This window comes from Magnolia sinica, chromosome 15 (assembly GCF_029962835.1).
Source record: "Magnolia sinica isolate HGM2019 chromosome 15, MsV1, whole genome shotgun sequence".
Lineage (NCBI taxonomy): Eukaryota > Viridiplantae > Streptophyta > Magnoliopsida > Magnoliales > Magnoliaceae > Magnolia > Magnolia sinica.
Window position 1 is genome coordinate 75,078,618 of NC_080587.1, and position 23,173 is coordinate 75,101,790.

The 23,173-nt window shown below is 44.0% G+C and overlaps 1 protein-coding gene and 1 non-coding gene across 6 annotated transcripts in view; one reads left to right on the top strand and one right to left on the bottom strand.

The window, feature by feature from the left end:
• LOC131227869 (probable aquaporin PIP2-2) overlaps positions 1 to 10,878 on the top strand; it is a 35,646-nt gene extending 24,768 nt beyond the window's left edge. For 3 of the 5 annotated variants that reach the window (XM_058223694.1, XM_058223697.1, XM_058223696.1), the window contains 2 exons: positions 9,297 to 9,380; positions 9,789 to 10,878. In XM_058223694.1, coding sequence (XP_058079677.1) covers positions 9,297 to 9,380; positions 9,789 to 10,698 — 994 coding nt within the window. In that variant the 3' untranslated portion in view covers positions 10,699 to 10,878. The remainder of the gene's footprint in view (positions 1 to 9,296; positions 9,381 to 9,788) is intronic. The other 2 variants (XM_058223695.1, XM_058223698.1) reach the window with 1 other exon arrangement.
• LOC131228438 (small nucleolar RNA R71) lies at positions 504 to 610 on the bottom strand. The gene has a single exon (XR_009162941.1). It is a non-coding gene; the product is annotated as a small nucleolar RNA R71 (small nucleolar RNA).
• Positions 10,879 to 23,173: the final 12,295 nt, after the last annotated feature.

Consider the following 23,173-nt stretch of genomic DNA (forward strand, 5'->3'; position numbering starts at 1 on the left):
GATCAAGGAGGATTGGTTGAGGGGTTGACTATCCATCGCAGACTAGACACCGCTCGAAATCCCCCGAGTTAATTGAAGTTATGGCTGAGCACCAACCTCCTCTACTTCCACCCGGGGTGGAGGATACCCAAGATGAGAATGAGGTGCAACAGCACCCCGCCTCGTACTTTACGAGATTTTCTACAACCGGCGGGAGTGAGTATGCCCTCATGCATGATTTTTCCTGAAAACACAGGACAAATGGACATCAAGCCAGGAGTTATCCAACTCCTTCCCAAATTCCATGGACTTGAATCTGAAAGTCCATATTTACATTTGAAAGAGTTCGATGAAATAATAGCTACATTATGTTTTCCTAATGTATCCTTAAATATCGAGGTGAATCTTAATGTTGACAAGTCGAGATTAGACTCTTACATTCACTGCGTCCTAGATCCATTGACACATGGAACGACATGCAGAGGGAATTCATAAAAAAATTCTTCCCACATCATAAAACGATTACCCTCAGAAAAGCAATCATGAACTTTGCCCAAAAGGAAGATGAAACATTCTTCCAATGTTGGGAAAGGTTCAAGGATTTGGTCAGTTCATGCCCACAACACGGATTTGAAACGTGGCGCATTACAAATTTTTTCTACGATGGACTGACATCTTCCATGCGCCAAATGGTCGAGACAATGTGTAATGGAGAATTCATTAATAAAGATGTCAACGAGGTATGGGACTACCTCGACAGTTTGGCTGAAAAAACACAATCTTGGGACTATTACCCAAAGTCGAACACCACGTCTAGGCCAACTCAATCAAAGGAGAAAGGTGGATTATATCTCTTGAAAGAAGAGGATGATCTCAAGTGTAAAGTGACTACGCTCATAAGGAAAGTTGAGGCCATGGAAGGAAAGAAGGATAAGGTCAATGAAATTGTTTGCGGCATCATCCGTGATTGCAACATTCACACAATTGAAAACTGTCCTACAATACCCGCTTTCGAGGAGTGTTGAATGAACAAGCCAATGCCGTAAATAACTATCAAAGACCTTTAACTGGACCTAACTCCAACACATACAATCCTGGCTGGAAAAATCATCCAAACTTTAGTTGGAGGAATGGACAAACGGCGACTCCTCCCGGTTTCTTCAATCAAAATTCAAATCAAGTGAAACCTCAAGAGGAACCGGTTCAAAATCCCATACAAGAGCTGGCTCAGGCAATGCGGGGAATCACAGATTTTATGCAAAAGATAGATTCTCGTATGACGGTTATAGAAAAGGGGATGCTTCCTGCACAACCTATCCCCAATCCTAAACCGCAGTACGAGAATAATGATCCCAGCTCTTCAAATCAGATGGGGCATGCTAAATCCATCACCACTCTTAGGAGTGGGAAGATCATTGATAAAACTCTTCCGGTTAGGCCCGAAAAGCCTCAAGAACCAGAAGAGGACAACAATGATGGATCCAGTGATGTCCCACAAAAAGTAGAACCGGAACTTCTAAAGAAGCCAGTTGCTCCATTCCCTCAACGGTTGGTTTCACCAAAACCTCTCTCTAACTCTCAGGATATCCTAGAGGTATTGAAACAGGTGAAAGTCAACATTCCTCTACTTGATGTCGTCAAACAGATACCTTCATATGCCAAATTCCTAAAAGACTTATGCACGACCAAGCGACGGAAAATTATTCAAAAGAAAATTTTCTTGACGGAGAAAGTGAGCGCCATCCTGAAGCAAGACGTGCCACAGAAATTTAAGGATCCCGGTAGCCCAACCATATCATGTGTAATCGGGAACCATCGAATTGATCACGCACTTCTTGACTTAGGAGCGAGCGTCAATTTGATTCCCTACTCGGTATACAAACAGTTAGGTTTGGGTGAATTAAAACCCACCCTAACCACACTACAACTTGCTGATCGCTCTGTTCGTGTACCAAGAGGGATAATTGAGGATGTGTTGGTCCAAGTTGATAGATTTTACTACCCTGTAGATTTTATCATCCTGGACACCGAACCCATCAATAACATGAGCACTCAGATTTCTGTCATTCTTGGTCGCCCATTCCTTGCCACGTCAAATGCAATTATCAATTGCAGGAATGGTGTCATGACTATGTCTTTTGGAAATTTGACATTGGAGTCAAACATTTTTTTCAATAACGGCAGCAACTTAGAGGATGATGACGATTTCCACGACATTAACATGATTGACTCTTTCGTGGAAGATACGACACCTCTAACCTTATCCTCCGACCATCTAGAGACGTGCCTGGCCCACTCCCATGATTTTGATGATGACATGATTAGGGAGACGTGCGCCTGGCTAGATACTGCACTTGAAGTTAACCGATGGAGGCCACAATTTGAAGAATTACCACAAACTGATGTAGTGCCTCTATCGTCGAACCTCAAGCCGCCGAAGCTTGACCTAAAACCTTTGCCCTCTGATTTGAAATATGCATATTTGGGTCAAGATGAGACATACCCGGTGGTGATCTCTGCCCACCTGGAGAAAGAACAGGAGAGTATGCTTATATCTACTCTCATTGAGCATAAAGGAGCCCTGGGATGGACGATAGCGGACCTCAAAGGAATCGATCCCTCGATTTGTACTCATCACATATACCTTGAGGATAATGCAAAAACCGCTCGGCAACCACAACGTAGACTAAATCCCAACATGAAGGAAGTGGTTAAGGCCGAAGTTCTTAAACTATTGGATGTGGGTATTATATACCCTATATCTGATAGTCAATGGGTGAGTCCAACTCAAGTGGTTCCTAAGAAGTCCGGAATCACCATCGTAGCCAATGCTAATAATGAACTCGTGCCAACTAGAGTCACTACTGGTTGGAGAATGTGCATTGACTACAGGAAGTTGAATACCGTCACGAGGAAAGACCACTTCCCTTTACCATTCATTGATCAGATCCTGGAAAGGTTAGCTGGTCATTCCTATTACAGTTTCCTTGACGGGTATTCGGGCTACAACCAGATAGAGATAGCCCCTGAAGACCAGGAAAAGACCACATTTACATGTCCCTACGGCACCTTTGCCTATCGAAGGATGCCATTCGGACTATGTAATGCCCCTGCTACCTTTCAGCGATGTATGCTTAGTATCTTTTCTGATATGGTAGGGCAATATCTAGAGGTCTTCATGGACGACTTCTCTGTTTATGGTCCATCTTTCAGCAAGTGCTTGGAAAGTCTTAAATGTGTGCTGAAAAGATGTGAAGAGAAGAACTTGGTACTCAATTGGGAGAAGTGCCATTTCATGGTTCAGAAGGGAATTGTCCTTGGGCATATCATCTCATCCAAAGGAATCGAGGTAGATAAGGCAAAAATAGATCTTATCTCTAACCTACCTCCACCCAAGAACATCAGAGACGTGCGATCCTTTTTAGGACACGCAGGATTTTACAGGCGATTCATAAAGGACTTTAGTCTTCTCTCTCGTCCTTTATGTAATCTTCTTCAAAAGGATGCTCCGTACGAGTGGACTGAGCAGTGCCAGGAAGCTTTCACCAAGCTTAAGGGCACGTTAACCACTGCACCTATCATGCAGCCACCCGACTGGAGCCTTCCTTTTGAGCTTATGTGCGACGCTTCTGATTATGCTCTTGGGGCGGTCCTAGGCCAGAGAAAAGATAAGAAGCCCTACGTCATTCATTACGCGAGTAGGACTCTAAATCCTGCCCAGGTGAACTACTCGACTACGGAAAAGGAACTCTTAGCCGTAGTGTTCGCCTTGGACAAATTTAGGTCCTACTTGATCGGATCCAAGATCATTATCTATACAGATCATGCGGCACTTAAGTATCTTCTTTCTAAGAATGATTCTAAGCCCCGCTTGATACGATGGATCCTTCTACGCCAAGAATTTGATTTGGAAATTAAAGATAAAAAGGGAGTAGAGAACGTAGTGGCTGATCACCTTTCTCGCCTTAATACCTCTGATTCCCTTGAGGCGACCCATATCAATGATATGTTCCCTGATGAACAACTGTTTAGAGTCTCCCATTCTCCTTGGTTCGCTAATATTGCTAATTTTCTTATCACAGGTTCTATACTAACACATTGGACTGCGCAAGATAAGAAGAAATTCTTCACCGAGGTGCGCAACTTTTTCTGGGATGATCCTTACTTATTTAAATATTGCCCGGACCAAATTCTAAGGAGATGTGTACTAGACGATAGCATCAGAGCATCATCTCCTTCTGTCACTCAAGGCTGTGGTGGTCACTTTTCGCTAAAAAGACCACGGCCAAGATTCTGCAGTGTGGCTTTTATCGGCCCACTATGTTTAGGGACACTCATGAGTTTTGCAAAGCTTGTGAGCTGTCGAAATTGGGAGCATTGTCCCATCGAAATATGATGCCTTTGAATCCCATTCTTATCATTGAAGCATTTGATTGTTGGGGCATCGATTTCATGGGACCATTCCCCCAATCGTTTGGAAATCTGTATATTTTGCTCGCCGTGGATTATGTCACTAAATGGGTCGAAGCGATTCCGTGTCGAAAGAATGACCATCGCACGGTCATTAAATTCCTGAAAGAGAACATCCTTTCTCGATTCGGAACGCCTCGAGCCATCATTAGTGATGGGGGCTCACACTTTTGTAATAGACCATTCGAGAGCTTAATGAAGAAATACGGTATCTCTCATAAGGTGAGCACCCCATACCATCCATAAATGAGTGGACAAGCTGAGATTTCCAATAGGGAGATCAAACACATTTTGGAGAAAACGGTTAACCCAGATCGTAAGGATTGGTCAATCCGATTGACCGATGCCTTATGGGCATACTGTACTGCCTTTAAAACCCCTATTGGAATGTCTCCCTTTAGACTTGTCTATGGAAAAGCTTGTCACCTGCCTGTGGAGTTGGAACATAAAGCGTACTGGGCGATCAAAAATCTTAATTTCAATCTGGACAACGCTGGCTCGCTACGCAAACTTCAATTGAATGAACTTGAAGAAATCCGGAACGACGCATACGAAAATTCGAGAATTTACAAAGACAGGATGAAGGCGTTTCATGATCAACATATTCTACGAAAATCATTCACGCCAAGCCAGAAAGTCCTTTTGTATAATTCTCGATTACATCTCTTTCCGGGTAAGCTTCGATCTCGTTGGACCGGCCCTTACATTGTTGTTACTGCTTATCCTCATGGGGCCGTCGAGATAAGAGATCCCGACAATGGCAAGGAGTTTAAAGTAAATGGACATCGTTTAAAGCCATTTGTCGAGAAATTTGATTCAGAGGACATGTCCATGCCTCTGACCGATCCTGTTTACCAGGACTGATCTCCTAGTCTGATGGAGGTATAGGTAGGTTTATCGCTTTCTTAGGTCTAGGGTAGTTGTTTTATTTGTCTGGCTGAAGACGGTAAACTTAGCGCTCCTGGGAGGCAACCCAGTTCTTCATTTCATTGTTATCATTAGTCAGTTCAATGTTTGTGGGTAACATTACTGCAAACCCTCACGAGACTACAACTCGTCCACTAGGGGTAACCTAGGGGTTTAAAGGCTTGTTGCATGCGCTAAATGCAATCGAGAGCACCTGCGAAAGTGGTATAGGTAGGATTTTATTTTTGTTAGTGTTATTTTCTCTCTCGTGCTGACTGGATTCCATGCTGCGATCTCTTTGAAAGTCTCTCATGATTCATCATTCAGGTACTATCTTGCCATTACTCCTATTTATTTTTTTTCCCGTTGTCTCATGTGCATTGCATGTCTATTTCCTTTTTTTTTTACATTGAGGACAATGTAGATTTTTGGTTGGGGGTGGGAGATTAGGTTTCCTAATCAGTGTTTTCTTGGTCTTGAACAAAAGTTGTGAAAATTTTTAATTTTTAAATTTTTCTAGAATTTCATATGAATTCGAAGTGATTTTGACGACCATCTTGGACTTAGAATTTCAAGATATGTGATGTTGGTACTTTATGACTTTTGGATTCAGTTATCTATTAAATTTCACAGCTAAGTTTGAATTATTAATCCATTATTAGAATTTGTAAACATTGATTGAGTCATGAATGCGCAGGACACATCTCGCTTGTATATTAAGGTTTTAGTTCGATATTAAAGGATTAACTTGGCAATCACTAAACATGAAAGGAACCAACTTGAGAAATCGAAAGGATTGGGCAAATGGTCTTTACCTTAGGTTTGCTCCCTATAGGTGAAGATCTGATCATTCTTCTTGGCGTTACTTCTGAAAAAAAAAAAAAAAAAAAAAAATAAAATTAAATTAAAAGAATAAAAAGATAATGTGTAAGCCAAAGAAGAGTTATCATGAATTCTCTCAGTTGTTACCAATGATATCCTTAGATATCAAGGTGAATCTTAATGTCGACAAGTCGAGATTAGATTATACATTCATAGATCTCAATGGCTAGAATCGTTCTAATTGGTGGATTAATATTTGAGCTTGATTATGAAGTACCGTGAGTTTGATTCTAAGAGAAAGCGCTGCCAACATTCATGAATCTTAGAATTCGAATATCTGAATTGTTTTTCATAAATCTCTCGAGTTTGTAGAAATTGGTCTGAATTTCTCAACTTACTTTTCGCATACTTTGCTCGGGACTAGCAAAATGCTGGTTGGGGGTTGTGTTGAGGGTCAAATATTGCATATCAGACCCATTTATTGTATGGATTTACAAGCATGACACCGTTTAATAGCCTAATTTAATTGTATTTGTGATGCAGGGCGTCTTCATGAGCTTGGACTGGGAAAGGACACTAAAAAGCATGGATTTACCGATCTGATGACACTAAAGCATGGGACGGACCTTAGGAGACCAAGATCGATAGATTTGCACGCCAGGGATCCAAGAAAATCGAGGAATTGAAGCTCAAGTGGCCTGAAAAGTGTCCAGAATGCAAGATCATAGGGTTCTCACCATCCGATCAGTTCGAAACTCCATATATGGCCTGAGGACCATAAAGTAACCGTACACGTAAAATTTCAGCTCCTGGATCACTGTGGAAGTGGCCCAACGGACAAATCAGCCCCTTTAATCATTATGTGGGCCCCGCCTGATATCTGGATATACCCCAATTTTGGTCTCAACGCCTTAAACTGCGTGTCAAAACAGATGGATGGAGCAGATTTCTTACAAACATCACGATGGACCCCACAGGGCCAGTGCGTGTACACCATGTACACGGCACTGGCCGTGCACCGAACCACGCTACGCGGGTCAGCAGCGCTGACCCGCATCTCCTCTTCAAATACGGCGGTGGCCGTTTCACGCGGCGAGACGGACGGACCGTTTTGCGGATGGTAGTGGGCCCCACAGCGTAAATTTTCGGATGATCCAAGCCAGCCATCTTGTAGAGGGCCATGATTTCTTCAAACCCATGCTAAAATTTTGGACCCATGCAAGCACACGTGCACGATACAGAGGCCATAAGTGGACTGCCCTGCAACGTTCAAATTGATGTTTGGAAGATTTCTTCTCTGATTCCGCGTCAATGGATGTTCAAAACTAACCATTCTTGACCGAAATTTCATCCTGAATCCAATGGACGGGGTGGATTTCTTCAAAAACACCTCTGTGGGGCCCACCGAACACGTCAGCGCCTCTGCGTACGCCTTACGCGCGTCCGGGAAATCCGGAGATTCGGGGGAGTTGTGGGCCACGATCATCAATCTTCTCGATGATCTGAACCGTCTAAATGATAGAGAGAGAAGATGCATCCACTTCCACGCTGGCAGAATTGATCAGAAAGTGAACAGCGGGCCGCACGAAGTCTCTGATCACTGGCTGCGTAAGCTGACCCGCGCTTCTTTTGCCGATTCCTTGCTGTGAAAGGAGTCTCCTCACGCACCGACTCCAGCCGGGACTCCCTTCCACCGGCCTTGCTGCTATTAAAGGAAGAAAAGGAAGGAAGAAAAAGGTGGAAAAAAAAAAAACAAGAGGACGGGAAGAAAAAAAGTGAATTTGGCAAGAGTGTGGCTGCTGTGCGTGTTGGAACGGCTGGAGCAATTGCTGCTGCTGTGTACGGTCAGGGAGAAAGACGGCAGGAGTGGACGAGCTAGGGAGAGAGAAAGAGGAGCAGAAGTTTAGTGGCTTGGGTTTGGGTTTTGAACGTGAGGAAGAAAAGGAAGAAGAAAATTGGCTGAGTTGGTACTGTGCTATGTTTATTTTCTTTCATTTTAATTTGTTTAAGAGATTCATCCACATCATGCCAATGTGTGGCTGAACCTCTTAGCTAGGGCTAAGAGGTGAAGCTTGTGGTCTGATGGGAGAAACTTTGCTGGTGCCTATTGTTTAGATGGACTGATATTGATTTTTGTTCAAATTAAAAAGAGTACTTTCAGTTATTTTTAAGGGTTTGTTGTGACTGAAATTACAATGGATCTGCGATGATTTTGAGTATTTCTTTCTTCTTTTTGATGCTCATGACGTCAGGAAACCCTGTTGTTCACCATAGTCCCCTGGGCATGGTAGGATGACAGTACCCTTCCTGATCTTCATACATTGTTGAATGGTTGGTAATTAGTTTAATCTTGTTGTTTACTTTGTCTCCTAGGCATGGTTAGATGATGGAATCCATTCTAATTCATACACCTTTCATCTCTTGAAACCTATATCAATGGCAGTTCAGTAAATTTCCATAATTTGGGATCCTGGCATACGATCTCCCTGATCTCTACAAGTGGATCCTCTGAATCCCTAGTTCCCTTCCTTTGAATTACTTAAGTTTTAGATAATTATTCCACAAATTATTCCCTAAGTTTTATTTGATTTAGATCGCATCTTAGTCTAGTTCTAGTTCTGCTTGATTTCAGATAACGTACAGGTATCAGTCCCTGTGGATTCGACCTCGGTCTTACCGAGTTTATTACTACATCACAACCCTATACTTGGGGAGTGAACAGTTGATGACTTTTTTAACAATTACTAAAGTTTCATTAAAAAATTCGACCAATTTCCCAATGTTTTTCCATGTTTCCAACAACTGCAATACATTACACGATACAACCGATATGTCTCTTCCCATGCGATAACCGATATGTATCAGTATCCCAAGGGTGCGATACCGATATTTCAAACACTGGTTCTGACTAGTCTTTAGTGTTTTGGTTCCTTGGAGAGTTTTACTCCGAGACTGAGTTTAAAATGTTCAATTAATATGTTCCTTTATGCAGTTTGTTTATAACATAAAATAGTAGGCATTTGACAAAAGTTATTGAGTTACATCAATTTATTCTCATACTATATTCTTGTGTTATCCTTTTTTATATTCATCCATGCTTTTCTGATGCTCTTTTACAGGGTTGTCCTATGTCCAGAGGAGATGCCATCAAGACACGGGCCCAACAACTTAGATTTGACTCTAGTCGAAGTCGAGATGCCAAGGTTGGAGTTCTAAATGTTTTATTTTTCTCCTAAGTACGCAACCTTCAATAGTTTTTCGCTTTCAGTTTGGGCTTAAAGCTAAAGAATGAAACGTAACACTAAAGATATCCCTTACAACTGTCATGTTTCTATTAGATTGAACTTTTGTTTTGTCACTTCAAAGGCAGGGCCAAGAGTGATTGAAATCACCTAAGGAACAAAATTCCAACAACCATCCTCTCTAAATGGAGATTTTCGAGTTTTTGGAAAAAAAATATCAATTTTCATCAAATTTTGCCAATTTATTGATGCATCCTTGGTATCATGGATATTATTGCTGGTACCGGGGATATTATCAATGCTATCGCCAAGGGAACTTTTATACGCGATTCTTCCCAAATTATCACTGATATCTTGCATTTTCTGCAGCTCCGTTGTTCCAGGATTTTTTTGGGAATCGTGCCAAATAGGGAAGGACGTTGAGGTAGCAGAACACGAAGAGTTCACGGCCAAGGACTACAAGGACCCTCCTCCAGCGCCGTTGATCGACGTCGACGAACTGACCCAGTGGTCCTTCTACAGGGCCCTGATCGCCGAGTTCATCGCGACACTTCTCTTCCTGCACGTCACGGTCGCGACGGTGATCGGTTACAAAAGTGAAGTGGACCCCACCAAGAACTCCGCCCCTGATGCGGCTTGCAGTGGAGTCGTCATCCTCGGCATCGCGTGGGCCTTTGGTGGAACGATCTTCATCCTTCTCTACTGCATGGCTGGGACTTCGGGTGGGCACATAAACCCGGCAGTGACGTTCGGCCTGTTCCTAGCGAGGAAGGTTTCCTTGATCCGGGCTGTGCTGTACATGGTGGCCCAGTGCTTGGGTGCCATCTGCGGCGTCGGCTTGGTGAAGGGCTTCCATAAGTCCTACTACGACAGGTACGGTGGTGGGGCCAACGAGCTAGCCCCCGGCTACAACAAGGGCACGGGCTTGGGCGCGGAGATCATCGGGAGCTTCGTGCTTGTCCACACCGTCTTCTCCGCCACCGATCCCAAGAGGAACGCCAGGGATTCTCACGTTCCGGTTTTGGCACCTCTCCCCATCGGATTTGCCGTTTTCATGGTCCATCTTGCGACGATCCCGATCACGGGCACCGGCATCAACCCAGCTAGAAGTTTTGGGGCTGCTGTCATCTACAACAAAGATAAGGCTTGGGATGATCAGTGGATCTTCTGGGTGGGCCCATTCATCGGCGCCGCCATTGCCGCAGCATATCACCAGTACATCCTCAGGGCGGCAGCCATCAAAGCTCTTGGCTCCTTCAGAAGCAATCCGCACGTTTGATTCTCCCCTCAAAAGAATTAATGGCGTGAACGTCCATGGAAGGTTTGTCAGTCAGTCCGTCAGCGCAGCTGGTCTGTTAAAGTGTCTGGGTCTTTGCAGAGAGAGCTGAGGGACCATGAATTGTAGATAAATCCGTTTGGTAGGGTTTTGTATTCCTGTTTGTCTAGCTACTTTGTGCTCCGCTTTGATATGGGTACCTTATTTGAGGTACCAGATGCTAATCCTAATCCGATCGAATTCAGCAACTCGTGCTTTCCTGTTGGGATCTGTTCCAAGCATGAATTAGGATTTGGGAATGGGGTTTGGAGCCAGAATCAGGTTTTGGTCTAGATTTTAGGTTGGATCTGGATTCGGAAACATGCCCCGCTTGTTGGAACCGAATCCGAGTCTGGCTAAATGGGATTGGATAGTTTGATCCAGGTATCCATTGACAACAGTAGCCTAAGGGAATCCTACATGCAGATGCTCATCAACAAGCATACAACATGCGTCCAAAGAACAACACGAGTGAGATCCAGGCCGTCAATTGGGTGGGCCCATCATTATATTTTCCCATGCCCCAAAAGTACAGTCGAAAAGGGATGACAATGATACGAGTTGCCGGCTTAGTAAGCTGACCAGCCCGTGTTTTGGGCTATAGGATGCTGCCCAACGACCAGCTTGTATCTTGCACACGTATGGGCTATAGGATGCTGCCCAACGACCAGCTTGTATCTTGCATACGTATGATGTGGCAGCGTGTGTCGGTACTTGTGTCAGTGCTTGCAGATTCACATCTGCAGGTGGCATTTGCCTGCCAACTGACTGTTAGTCCTATATATTCAGAAAACATGGCATCTTCCTACTCACGAATCCAGGTGGCATGTCAGTCATAAGGCAATGCCCGCAACGTCACGATGAACCGCCCGGCGGCGGTCCCATCTATGACAGCTGTTCAGGTGTTTATATGAACCCAAGCTTGAAATTTGACGTCATGGATCCCCAGTAAGAATGAATGATTCTCATTTTGGGGTACAACCTCTCTCAATCTATTCATTGATTGTGTACCATCATGATAAAGTCTCTGTAGCCTTCTTGTTATGTAGTAAACTGGTTTTGTAAACATGAAAAAGCCCAAACAGTTTCTCCGGTGGATTCTGTACATCTTCCACGGGCTAATCAGACCTCTGCCCGCCTGAAGCTTGAGAAATTTCCAAGTCGGAAATTAGTAAAAGGATATCGATTTGACTTCAGTTTCTCCATTTCAGTTACCCTGTTTACAGTGCTGGTTAGTTACTCCAATGAACCAGGTTGGCTGGTCTAGCTTCCGGCCATAGCATCCGCCTGGGCCTGGTTCCCATTTTATCGATGATTGTTTGGGCCAGTTTAATTGAAACAACAAATGGGCTTGTTTTGAGTTATGGTTTAAAGATCTGTTTGTGCGTGTCACATTGTTCACCAGGCAATATGGGGTCAGATCGTCCTATATCCTGCAGCAAAACCAATATCTTTTATGAATGATACGGGTGATGTGTACGGGTTTCAGATGATACTTTTTTAACTTTGGATCCAGTCTTAGTTAATGGCTGACATGGACCTTATGTGGCTTGTAATTAGGTCCCAAAAGTAAATGGGCTGGGCTGATGATTAGAATTTTAGGCCAGATGAATGAATGGGCTAAGCTCAATCTTGGGCATACCCTGGCAAGGACCCAAACAATAGGCACTCCTTGATCTTGGGCATGGCTCCTATTGCATAAAACGAGATTCTTTCAGCACTGTAGGGGATGGTGATGGACACGGTTCGCGATTCTGTTAAAAACAGTGATGGTTTTTGCTGTATTGGCAGTGAGAAAACTGTGTGGGTGAGAAACGAGTGGATGGGAGATTGGAAAGAAACACCATAAACCCAAAAGTCAAGATGAATATTGTTGGGGAAAAATATGACAAGTCCGGGTACTCAGTTATGGAATGGACCAACTCTACAGACACTGCCCGAGAATCCGAGGCAACATGTCGGACCGAGACAAGACGAAGCCTAAAGGAGAGACTTGGCTCGGATTTGTAGGAAATGAATCCCGACCGAGACTTGAAGAGTCAAGAGCCATAGGCAAAGTACATAAGACGCATGAAGTTGACTCGGCTAACGAGGCAGCAACGTCTAAAGGGGCCTATTAATGCCCAAATGCTATAAGTCACCTGACCGACTATAAAATCGACCTATACTAGGCCGGTTACAGTGTCGGCTATCGGACTAAGGAAGGACGTCGGCCATAAGCCGACCCTGTTTCATCCAACAGAAGACAGAAAGCTCGATCCTTGTAGCCAGCTGAGACCAAAGTCAATTAAAGTCAAGCCAAACAAGGAGAAGACGGTGTAAATCTAAATACCGTCTCGAAAATCTAGTACAAGGATCTCCGATCCCGAGAATCTCGAGATTGGGTGAAATTCGTAAACAAATCTCCTAAAAATGGGGAACAGAATCCCCGCACGCCAGGACCTCTCACTCCTATAAAAGGAGGATTCTCCAGAATCACAGGTACGCAGAAAAACACCTTGAAAAAACCCTCTTCCTGGTCTTATTACTGACTTAGGCATCGGAGGTTCCCCGGCTCTAGCCAGGGTTTCCTTTATCTCTCATCATTGTGCAAGTAGGAAGTACAGAGAGAGGTATATCAGGTTTTTCGCATCAACAGTTTGGCGCCGTCTGTGGAAAACGATACAAAAAGTCGTTTTCTACATTCTACCCAGAAGCTGTAAACGCGTTCTAATGGCGAGAACTAAAAGAACGGTCTAAGAAGAACCGAATGAGGCACCGGGTGCGAGCATAGCCCAAGGGGCTAGGGATCAACTCGACAACCGCTAAGGTTCCGCACCTCGCCCAACGACCTCTGCTGCAACTAACGCCCAGCGGAACTGAGGCAATGGGCGGTTAGATCGGGAGGTCCAGGAGCTCAGAGCCGATATAAATGTTATGAAACAAATGTTGGAGCAGATGCACCATCAATAAGTTCTGCAGCTTCATCAAGGTCAGGTGACGAACGTTCTGTAACAAGTCGCAGACCCTGAACCTATTGCTCTGCGGTTGGTCCCTCCGGTCCCTCAGCAAAGTTAGCCCCACGATCTGTCCGAGCCAGCGCCCACTCATTCCGTGACTGCCGTGCTACCTTCCACCAATCTTCGACATGAAATAGATCGGCGGAGGCGCAGCCGGCCTCCGATTGAGGGAGTGGCAGAAAGCGACGAGCCCTAGAAAGCTGACCTCCAGGACTTCAAGAAAGAAGTGCGAGAAGAGATTGTTGACATGAAATAGAGTCGGGATGTCCATCAGACCAGGCTCGAGACGAAGGCATCCCCATTAATTGATGAAGTAATACAAGCTCGGCTATCGGAAAGGTTTCGCCTTCCACAGACTACACCTTTCACTGGTAAAACCGACTCAACTGAACACATCGAGTGCCTTAAAACCTACATGGAACTGCATGATACTTCGGATGCCGTAATGTGTCGAGCTTTCTCCCTCACCTTAGCCGACGTAGCTCGACTTTGGTTCAAGCAGCTAAAACCGAAGTCCATTAGCTCATTCGCAGAGCTCAGTGATGCATTTCTCACCAACTTCATCGATGGGAAAAAGAAATTGAAGCCCCCTACGCATCTGAATAACATAGTTCAGAAAGAGAGAGAGCTACTTAAAGACTACTTCAAGTGTTTCAATTTTGAGTCACCCAAGTTTGGAAACATTCAGAAGAGACAACACTCGATTCACTCATGCAAGGCGTTAGGGATAAGCCGTTTCTGGCATCCCTGGACAAGAATCCGCCCATGACTCTAGCTGAGTTTATGACTCGATCGGATAAGTACGCGGATGCTGAGGAAACCCGAATTATGTGCAAGGCCGCTCAAAACGTAAAAGCTCAGGCCAAAGAGTCAGCCAAAAAGGAAGTTGACTCGGCCGGAGGGAAGAAGCGTAAGGACAACCGAATGTGCGATGAACACAAGTCGGGTAAATGACCCGACCAAAAGTTTTCTACGTATACTCTGCTTAATAAACCTCAAGAGCAGGTGCTGATGGAAATTAAAGGTGAATGATTCGTCAGCTAGCTGAATAAACTCCGAAGCAATCCCAACCGACGGAGTAAGAACAAGTATTGCCACTATCATCGCAATCATGGGCACAATACGAGTGACTGCTATCACCTGAAGGAAGAGATTGAAAGGCTCATCCGAGAAGGCCGACTCACAGAACACGTCAAAAGAACCAGGACAGCGGAAGAACGCTCGGGTGATAACCGACCCACGAAAGAAATCCGGACTATCGTCGGTGGCCCTCGAGGCTGAGGCGACTCTAACAATGCTCGAAAGAACCATGCAAGGAGCATCAGTCGACCCGAATCCGAGAGCTTTGTCTTAGGTCGGCCCTCAAAGGAAAAGAAAAGAGAGAAGTATTGCATCTCATTCACTGATGAAGATGCTCGAGGCATCCATCACCCCCACAATGATGCGTTGGTCGTTACTCTCACTATCGCAAACCGAAAGGTGTTCCGCATACTCGTCGACACAGGATCGTCCATTGATGTGTTGTTCACTCAGGCATTCGACAAAATGGGTGTTGAACGATCGGCATTGCGGCCAGTTCATACCCCATTAATCGGATTCTCAGGAAGACAGATACTCCCCAAAGGAATCATCTCACTGCCACTTACTGTTGGAAACCCTCCGCATCAAGCAAAAGTGATGGTCAACTTTCTGATAGTCGATCAGTCATCCGTTTATAATGCTATACTCGGCTGACCATCTCTAAGTCTCCTTCAGGCCGTGGTATCTACATATCACCTCTCCATGAAATTCTCAGTTGAGTCGGGAGTAGGAGTCGTCAAAGGAGATCAACAAGATACACGGCGCTACTACGCGACAGCCGTAAAGGTCCCGGCCGAGGTATCCATGATCGAGACATTGGATCCTCGAGTAGAGACTCACGAACAAGGACAACTAGTGGAAGACCTTATCTCGATACCTTTGGTCGAGACAGATGAATCTAAAACGGTACAAATTGGCTTATCTTTATGATCGCTACTGAAAGATAATCTAATAGCCTTGCTCCGACGAAGCGCTGATGTATTTGCATAGAGCCATAAAGACATGTCAGGAATCGACCCTTCAGTGATCACTCACCAACTTAACATCGATCCGACCTATTGGCCAATTCGACAGAAGCGACGTCCGCTCGGCCCTGAAAGGTACGCTATCATTGAAGAAGAGGTTAGCAAGCTCCTCAAGGCCGAATTCATAGAAGAGATATACTACCCAGAATGGGTAGCCAATGTCATACTTGTAAAGAAAGCTAATGGGAAGTGGTAAGTCTGTATTGACTATACCGACCTAAACAAAGCCTGCCCAAAGGAGAGCTTTTCTCTTCCAATGATCGATCAGTTGGTGGATAGCACTGCGGGGCACAAACTTCTTAGTTTTATAGATACTTATCTGGGTATAATCAAATTGTAATGCATCAAACTGATAAATGTAAGACCACCTTTGTCACTGACAAAAGTCTTTATTGTTACCGTGTGATGCCGTTTGGTTTGAAAAATGCTGGAGCAACTTATCAAAGATTAGTGAACAAAATCTTTACTCGGTTAATCGACCGAACCATGGAAGTGTACATTGACGACATGCTCGTCAAGAGTATAGATGCAGCTGACCATATAGCCGACCTAGAAGAAATGTTTTTGATCTTACGCAAGTTTCAAATGAAGCTGAATCCGAGCAGGTGCGCCTTTGACGTGAGCTCGGGAAAGTTCATTGGATTCCTGGTTAGCCAGCAAGGGATCAAGGTAAATCTGGAGAAGATAAAGGCATTGCTCGACATGAAATCTTCGAAAATAATCAAAGACATACAAAGGTTGACCGGACGAGTAGCCACGCTCAACCGCTTCCTCTCCCGAGTTACCAACAAATGCCTCCCGTTTTTCAAACAATTGAAGGGACGACAAACAGTGGATTGGACGGAAGAGTGCGAGGCTGCGTTCCAACAATTAAAGTCTTATCTCAGATTTCAACCTCTTTTATCAAAACCCGAACCAGGAGAAGCTCTGCTGTTATATCTCGCAGTGTCTAAGGCAGCGGTTAGCATGACACTGATACGGGAACACGAAGGAAAGCAACTGCCGGCCTATTACGTCAGCAAAGCACTATTACCGGCAGAGACAAGATACCCACTCCTGAAAAAAGTGGCCTTAGTATTGGTAGTCTCCTTGCGGTGACTTCGGCCATACTTTCAAGCTCATACCATTATCGTTATGACCGATCTCCCACTGCGTCAAATTCTACAGAAACTGGAAGCATCCGGCCGACTTACGAAATGGGCGATTGAACTCAGTGAATTCGATATTCAATACAAACCGAGAGTAACAATTAAAGGGCAAGCTGTGGCCGACTTCATTGCTGAAGTAACACCACAAGTCGACCCAATGGTTGAACAAGCTCCCGAGCCTGTTGAGGAATCGATGACCGCTTCTCCCGAGTCCTCACCCGACCCAATCCCCTGAAAACTGTATGTCGACGGCTCCTCCAACTTTAAGGCAAACGGGGTAGGAGTCGTCCTGTAAACTCCCGATCAAACCTACATGCAGTATGCCTTAAGACTTAAATTTCAAGCCTCGAACAATACAGCGGAATGTGAAGTGTTACTGCTCGGCCTCCGACTCACGGCCAGTTTAGGTGTTACACATCTCAACATTTTCAGCGATTCACAGCTAGTCGTCAATCAAGTTACCAGCGTGTATTAAACACGAAAAGAACATTTGAAAGCGTACATGGAGAAAGCTAAAGAACTGATCAGTGACTTTCAACTATGTGTCGTCACTCGGATCCCTCGGACAGAAAACGCCAAAGCTAATTTACTAGCAAGACTTGCTTCTGCCGATGAAGACGACATACCCAGGTCTGTTCCAATCGAATACGTCGCTAAGCTAAGTATCAATGAACAAGCTAGTTCAATCATACACGCAATTGATTCGAAACCTACTTGGCTTGACTCGATCGTCCGATATCTCGACAATGAGGAGTTGCCCGAAGATCGTGCCGAGGTTTGACGATTAAAGATCTGAGCTTCCCGTTACACCATACTTAATGAGACGTTGTATAAAAAGGGTTACTATGCTCCGTTGCTACGATGTGTGAACTCCAACAAAGCTGATTATGTCCTACGAGAGATCCACGAAGGGATCTGTGGGAATCACTTAGGAGGGCGATTACTCGCGCACAAGTTCTTACGTCAGGGATAATACTGGCCGACTATCCAGCACGACGCTCATAAGCAGGTCCAGAGATGCGACAAATGCCAAAGTTTCAACACCCGGTCAAGGGTTCCAATGTACATAGGTGGTGAATCCCACTACGGCGTCGTGTGGGGGTGTGTGTGTGTGTTATTATTATTATTATTATTTTTTAAAACATGAATATCTATATAAAACAGATCATTGTAGTGCAACCACTACACGAATGGCAAAGTGCATCCATCTGGCTAGCCCTAGGATGGATGGCTCAAGATGCAGAAATCAGAGCTATTAGGCGATTAATTAAACCCATCATCCTCTTCTTTTTTTTTTTTCCTTTTCCAATTTAACCAGATAAATATTTGAAAGTTAATTATCTTTAGTTTCCACCATCGATTTGATGGTCACCGATCAAATGGATAAGATTGTCTAATGGGTGCCATTATTTACAAATAATCTATCTGTATATGGTTCCAGTAGATGAACGGATCTGATTTATAGATCACTCAGCCACATGTACTTTGAGGAGATGTAAATGAGCCGGGCTCGGGCCTAAAAACAAGATATTTGAATACGCCCGGCTCATCGACTGGCCGAAAAACTTCAAATCCGGGCTAGACCTACCTCAGATCAGGCCAGTTGAACGTGAGCGAATTAGGTGCGGCCCGGCCTCACCCAGTACAGCGCGAGCACTTATCTTGGTTCCCACCTTCATGTATTATATTATATCCATGCCGTACATCTGTTTTTTCATATCATTTCTGGTCATGGACTAAAAAATTAAGTAGATCCAATTCTCAGGTGGACCATACAACAGGAAACAGTGGTAACTGTACATTGACCTTACTAATGGGTTGAATGGAAAATAAACATTACAGAGGCATTATTGTGGGCCATAGGAAGTTTTTAATAGCAAGTTGTTCAATCAACACTGTTTCCTATAGTATGGTCTATCTGAGATTTAGATCCTCTTAGATTTTTGTCTCATATCATAAAATGATATGGAAAAAATGATGAACGGAGTGGATGTATCATAAATACATCAAGGTGGGACTCAAGATGAGGGTCGCACCTTCGACCATGATTCTTCCTCTTTGCTCTGGAGGGACGCGGAAGTAACTGTTGTCAGAGGCTACGTGGGGCCCACATATATGAAATTAAAAAATCCACTCCGTCCATCAGTATTTCAAGATCACAAAAGGACAGGATTCGAAAAATCAGGAAGAGCCAAAACTTATGTGGGCCACACCACACTTAACAGCCGGATCCTAAACTCCTGACTCCAAGAGAGAGGCTCGTATAGGATTGGAAGCGGTACTCGTGCGGGTGAGACAGAAAAGTAGCCTCACTGCATATGTAGCTAAGATATACAAGCGCACGATCTAAACCGTTCAGATAATGGGAAAAATCATTTGAATATTCTCAAGTGAACAAAATATTGGTCCTCTCATCAGTTCAGCTATTAAAATATGTTTAATATGGACCGTTTGTTCTTTTTAGAAAATTTTCATTTTACATGTCTGGCACAGTAGGCCCCACCTTATGGATGATCTGATCTTGCAAGTGCTTCAAGAAAACCCCTTTCTCCATCTCACTCGCGCGCATCTCCTTGGAACTAATTAAGTCTCTCCCCCGTTACCCGCTAATGGCTGATGGTCGGTGCTATGTGGGCCCCAGAATGATGTATATATTTCATCCATGCCGTCCATCTATTTTTCTAGATCATTTTAGGTTATGAGAGCAAAAATTAGGTATATCCCAATCTCAAGTGGATCACATTACAGGAAACAGTGTTGAATGAAAGTTGACCATTAAAAACCTTTTGGGGGCCATAAAAGTTTTGTATCAAGTTTATATTTGATTTTTCCATTCATCTGCGTCTGTATGACCTAATCAACAGATTGGATGTCAAATAAGCCGTACAGTGCACCTTAGGACTATTTTAATGGTGGATATCCAATCACTATTGTTTTCCTGTGGTGTGATCCACCTAACATATATATTCCCCTCATTTTTGGGATCAAGCCTAAAATGATCTGTAAAAATGAAAGAACGGGATGGATGAAACATATACATCATGGTAGGGCCCACAGAGCACCTAGTCAACTACCACCCTAGTTGTAGAGAAACTTCTCTACCACCCTAGTTGTAGAGAAACTTCTCAGGTGCTGACTTGGGAATGTAGACTAACTTATGATGCGCTGACCTGGGAAAATAAAGAACTACGGAACAGAAAACTGGAATATGGTCTAGCCATCTCTTAATGGTCCAATTGGACAGTGATGCGCCGATCAGGACCACATCCAACGGGCCTTAAGATGGATGGTTTATGTTTCAAAATTCCATCATATTAGATAAGCCAAGCAGTAAATATGATCCATGGGGACTATTTATATGAAACAAATCATTGTATCGTGACCAGACTACCTATATGGATCCTTACTCTTGCTCCCGTGGTAGATTCTTAGGAGTTTCAACACCTGGTCAACGGTTCGGGTGTCCATATGTGGTGAAATCCCACTATGAGTGTGTGTAGGAAAAAAAAAAAAAAACAACTACCTATATAAAACAAAAACAGATCATTTTAGCGCAACCACTACATGAATGGCAAAGTGCATCCATCTGGCTAGCCCCAGGATGGATGGCTCAAGATGCAGAAATCAGAGCTATTAGGCAATTAATTAAACCCATCATCTTTCTTTTCTTTTTTTTTTTCCAATTTACCTAGATAAATATTTGAAAGTTAATTATCTTTAGTTTCCACCAGCAATTTGATGGTCACCAATCATATAGATAAGATTGTCTAATGGGTGCCATTATTTACAAATAATCTATCTATATATGGTTCCAGTAGATGAACGGATCTGATTTATAGATCACTCAGCCACATGTACTTTGAAGAGATGTAAATGGGCCAGGCTCGGGCCTAAAATAGTATATTTGAATAGGCCCAGCTCATCGGCCGGCCGAAAAATTTCAAATCCAGGCCAGACCTATCTCAGATCAGGCCCGTTGAGCGTGAACGGATTAGGTGCGGCCCCGGCCTCACCCATTACGGTGCGGCACTTATCTTGGCTCCCACCTTTATGTATTATATTATATCCACGCCGTACATCTGTTTTTTTATATTATTTCTGGTCATGGACTAAAAAGTTAAGTAGATCCAATTCTCAGATAGACCATACAATAGGAAACAGTGGTAACTGTATATTGATGGGCCACAAAAGTTTTGGATGAAGTTGAGATTTGCCATTTTCTTTCATCCATATTATGTGACCTTACTAATGGGTTGCATGGAAAATAAACATTAAAGAGACGTTATCGTGGGCCAGAGGAAGTTTTTAATAGCAAGTCATTCAATCAACACTGTTTCCTATAGTATAGTTTACCCGAGATTTGGATCTTCTTAGATTTTTGTGTCATGTTATTAAATGATATGGAAAAAAGGATGGACGGAGTGGATGTATCATGAATACATCAAGGCGGGGCTCAAGATAAGGGCCGCACGTCGTCAGTGAGTCCGGGGCCGCAAACGGTCCGCTCGCGTGCGAACATGATTCTTCCTCTTTGCTCTATAGAGGGACGCAGAAGTTACTGTTGTAGAGGCTATGTGGGACCCACATATATGAAGTTAAAAAATCCATTCCATTCATCAGTCTTTCAAGATCACAAAAGGACAGGATTTGAAAAATCAGTGAGAGCCAAAACTTATATGGGCCACACCACACGAAACAGCCGGCTCCAAAACTACTGTCTCCAAGAGAGAGGCTCGTTAGGATTGGAAACGGTACTCGTGCGGGTAAGACAGAGAAGTAGCCTCGCTGCATATGTAGCAAAGATATACAAGCGCACGATCTAAACCGTTCAGATAACGGGAGAATTCGTTTGAATATTCTCATGTGAACAGAAGATTGGTCCTCTCATCGGTCAGCTATAAAAATATGTTCCTCTCATCAGTCAGCTATTAAAATATGTTTAATATGGACCGTTTGTCCTTTTTAGAAAATTTTCATTTTCTCATGTCTCCTAACTTTCATTAGACTGGCCTGGCCTTTTCTTTAGGCATCTTTACGGTGGGCCCCACCTTATAGATGATCTGATCTTGCAAGCGCTTCAAGAAAACCCCTTTCTCCATCTCACTCGCGCGCGTCTCCTCAGAACTTCTTGAGTCTCTCCCTCTCCGAACGACGGACGCGGATTGCGTCCTACCCCCGCCCGGACAGTAATCCGTCCGGGCAGGGTTCTGTGGGGCCACCGTGATGTAAGTGTTTTATCTACGCCGTTCAACGATGTTTTCAGATAAATTTAATATATGAACCAAAAAAGGAGGCGGGTCCAAGGCTTAAGGGGACCACACAGTGGGGATTGAACGTCCACCATTAAAAACTCTTTGGGAGCCAGAGAAGTTTCGAATGAAGCTGATATTTGTGTTTTCACTTCATCCACGTTTACATGACCTTATGAATAGGTTGTATGGTAAAAAAACATCACGTTAGCCCTTAGAAGGGTTTCAAGGTGGGTGTCATTATTAGTGTAGGTTCCTTTGGTGTGGTCCACTTAAGCCTTAGACCTGCCTTCTTTTTTGGATCGGATATTAAATTTATCTGAAAAAGGTGTTGAACGGCGTGGATAAAACACTTACATCACGGTGGGCCCCATAGAGCCCTATCCGGACGGATTACCGTCCGGGCGGGGGTAGGACGCAATCCGCGTCCCCGAACGACTCGGACGCGGATTTCGAAGTTCCTGCGCCGGGAACCCAGGTGGGGCCCACTGTGATTATTTTGCGAAATCCTCTCCGTCCATACGTTTTTCAAGTTCATTTTAGACATATAGCTAAAAATGAACCGTACCCAATTCTCAAGTGGGCCGAAAATGTGAGAATTGAATTTCGACAGTTGAAATATTCGTGGGTCACAGAAGTTTTGAATCATTCTAATATTTGTTTTTTCAGTTTATCCCAGTAGGAATGACGTTATTAACGGTATGGATGTCATGTAAACATCACTATAGAACCTAGGGAGGTTTCAACGGTAGGAATTTCCCTAACCACTTTTCCTTTAGTACGGCCCACTTTGGTCGTGGATCTTGTTCATTTTAGTCTCATGGTCTAAAATGAGCTCACAAAACGGATGGACAGGGTGGATTCCATACAAACATCACTGTGCGCCCTACCTGGGTGTCCAGCGCGCAGGAACTTCCCTATAAATTGGGGTCAGGGTT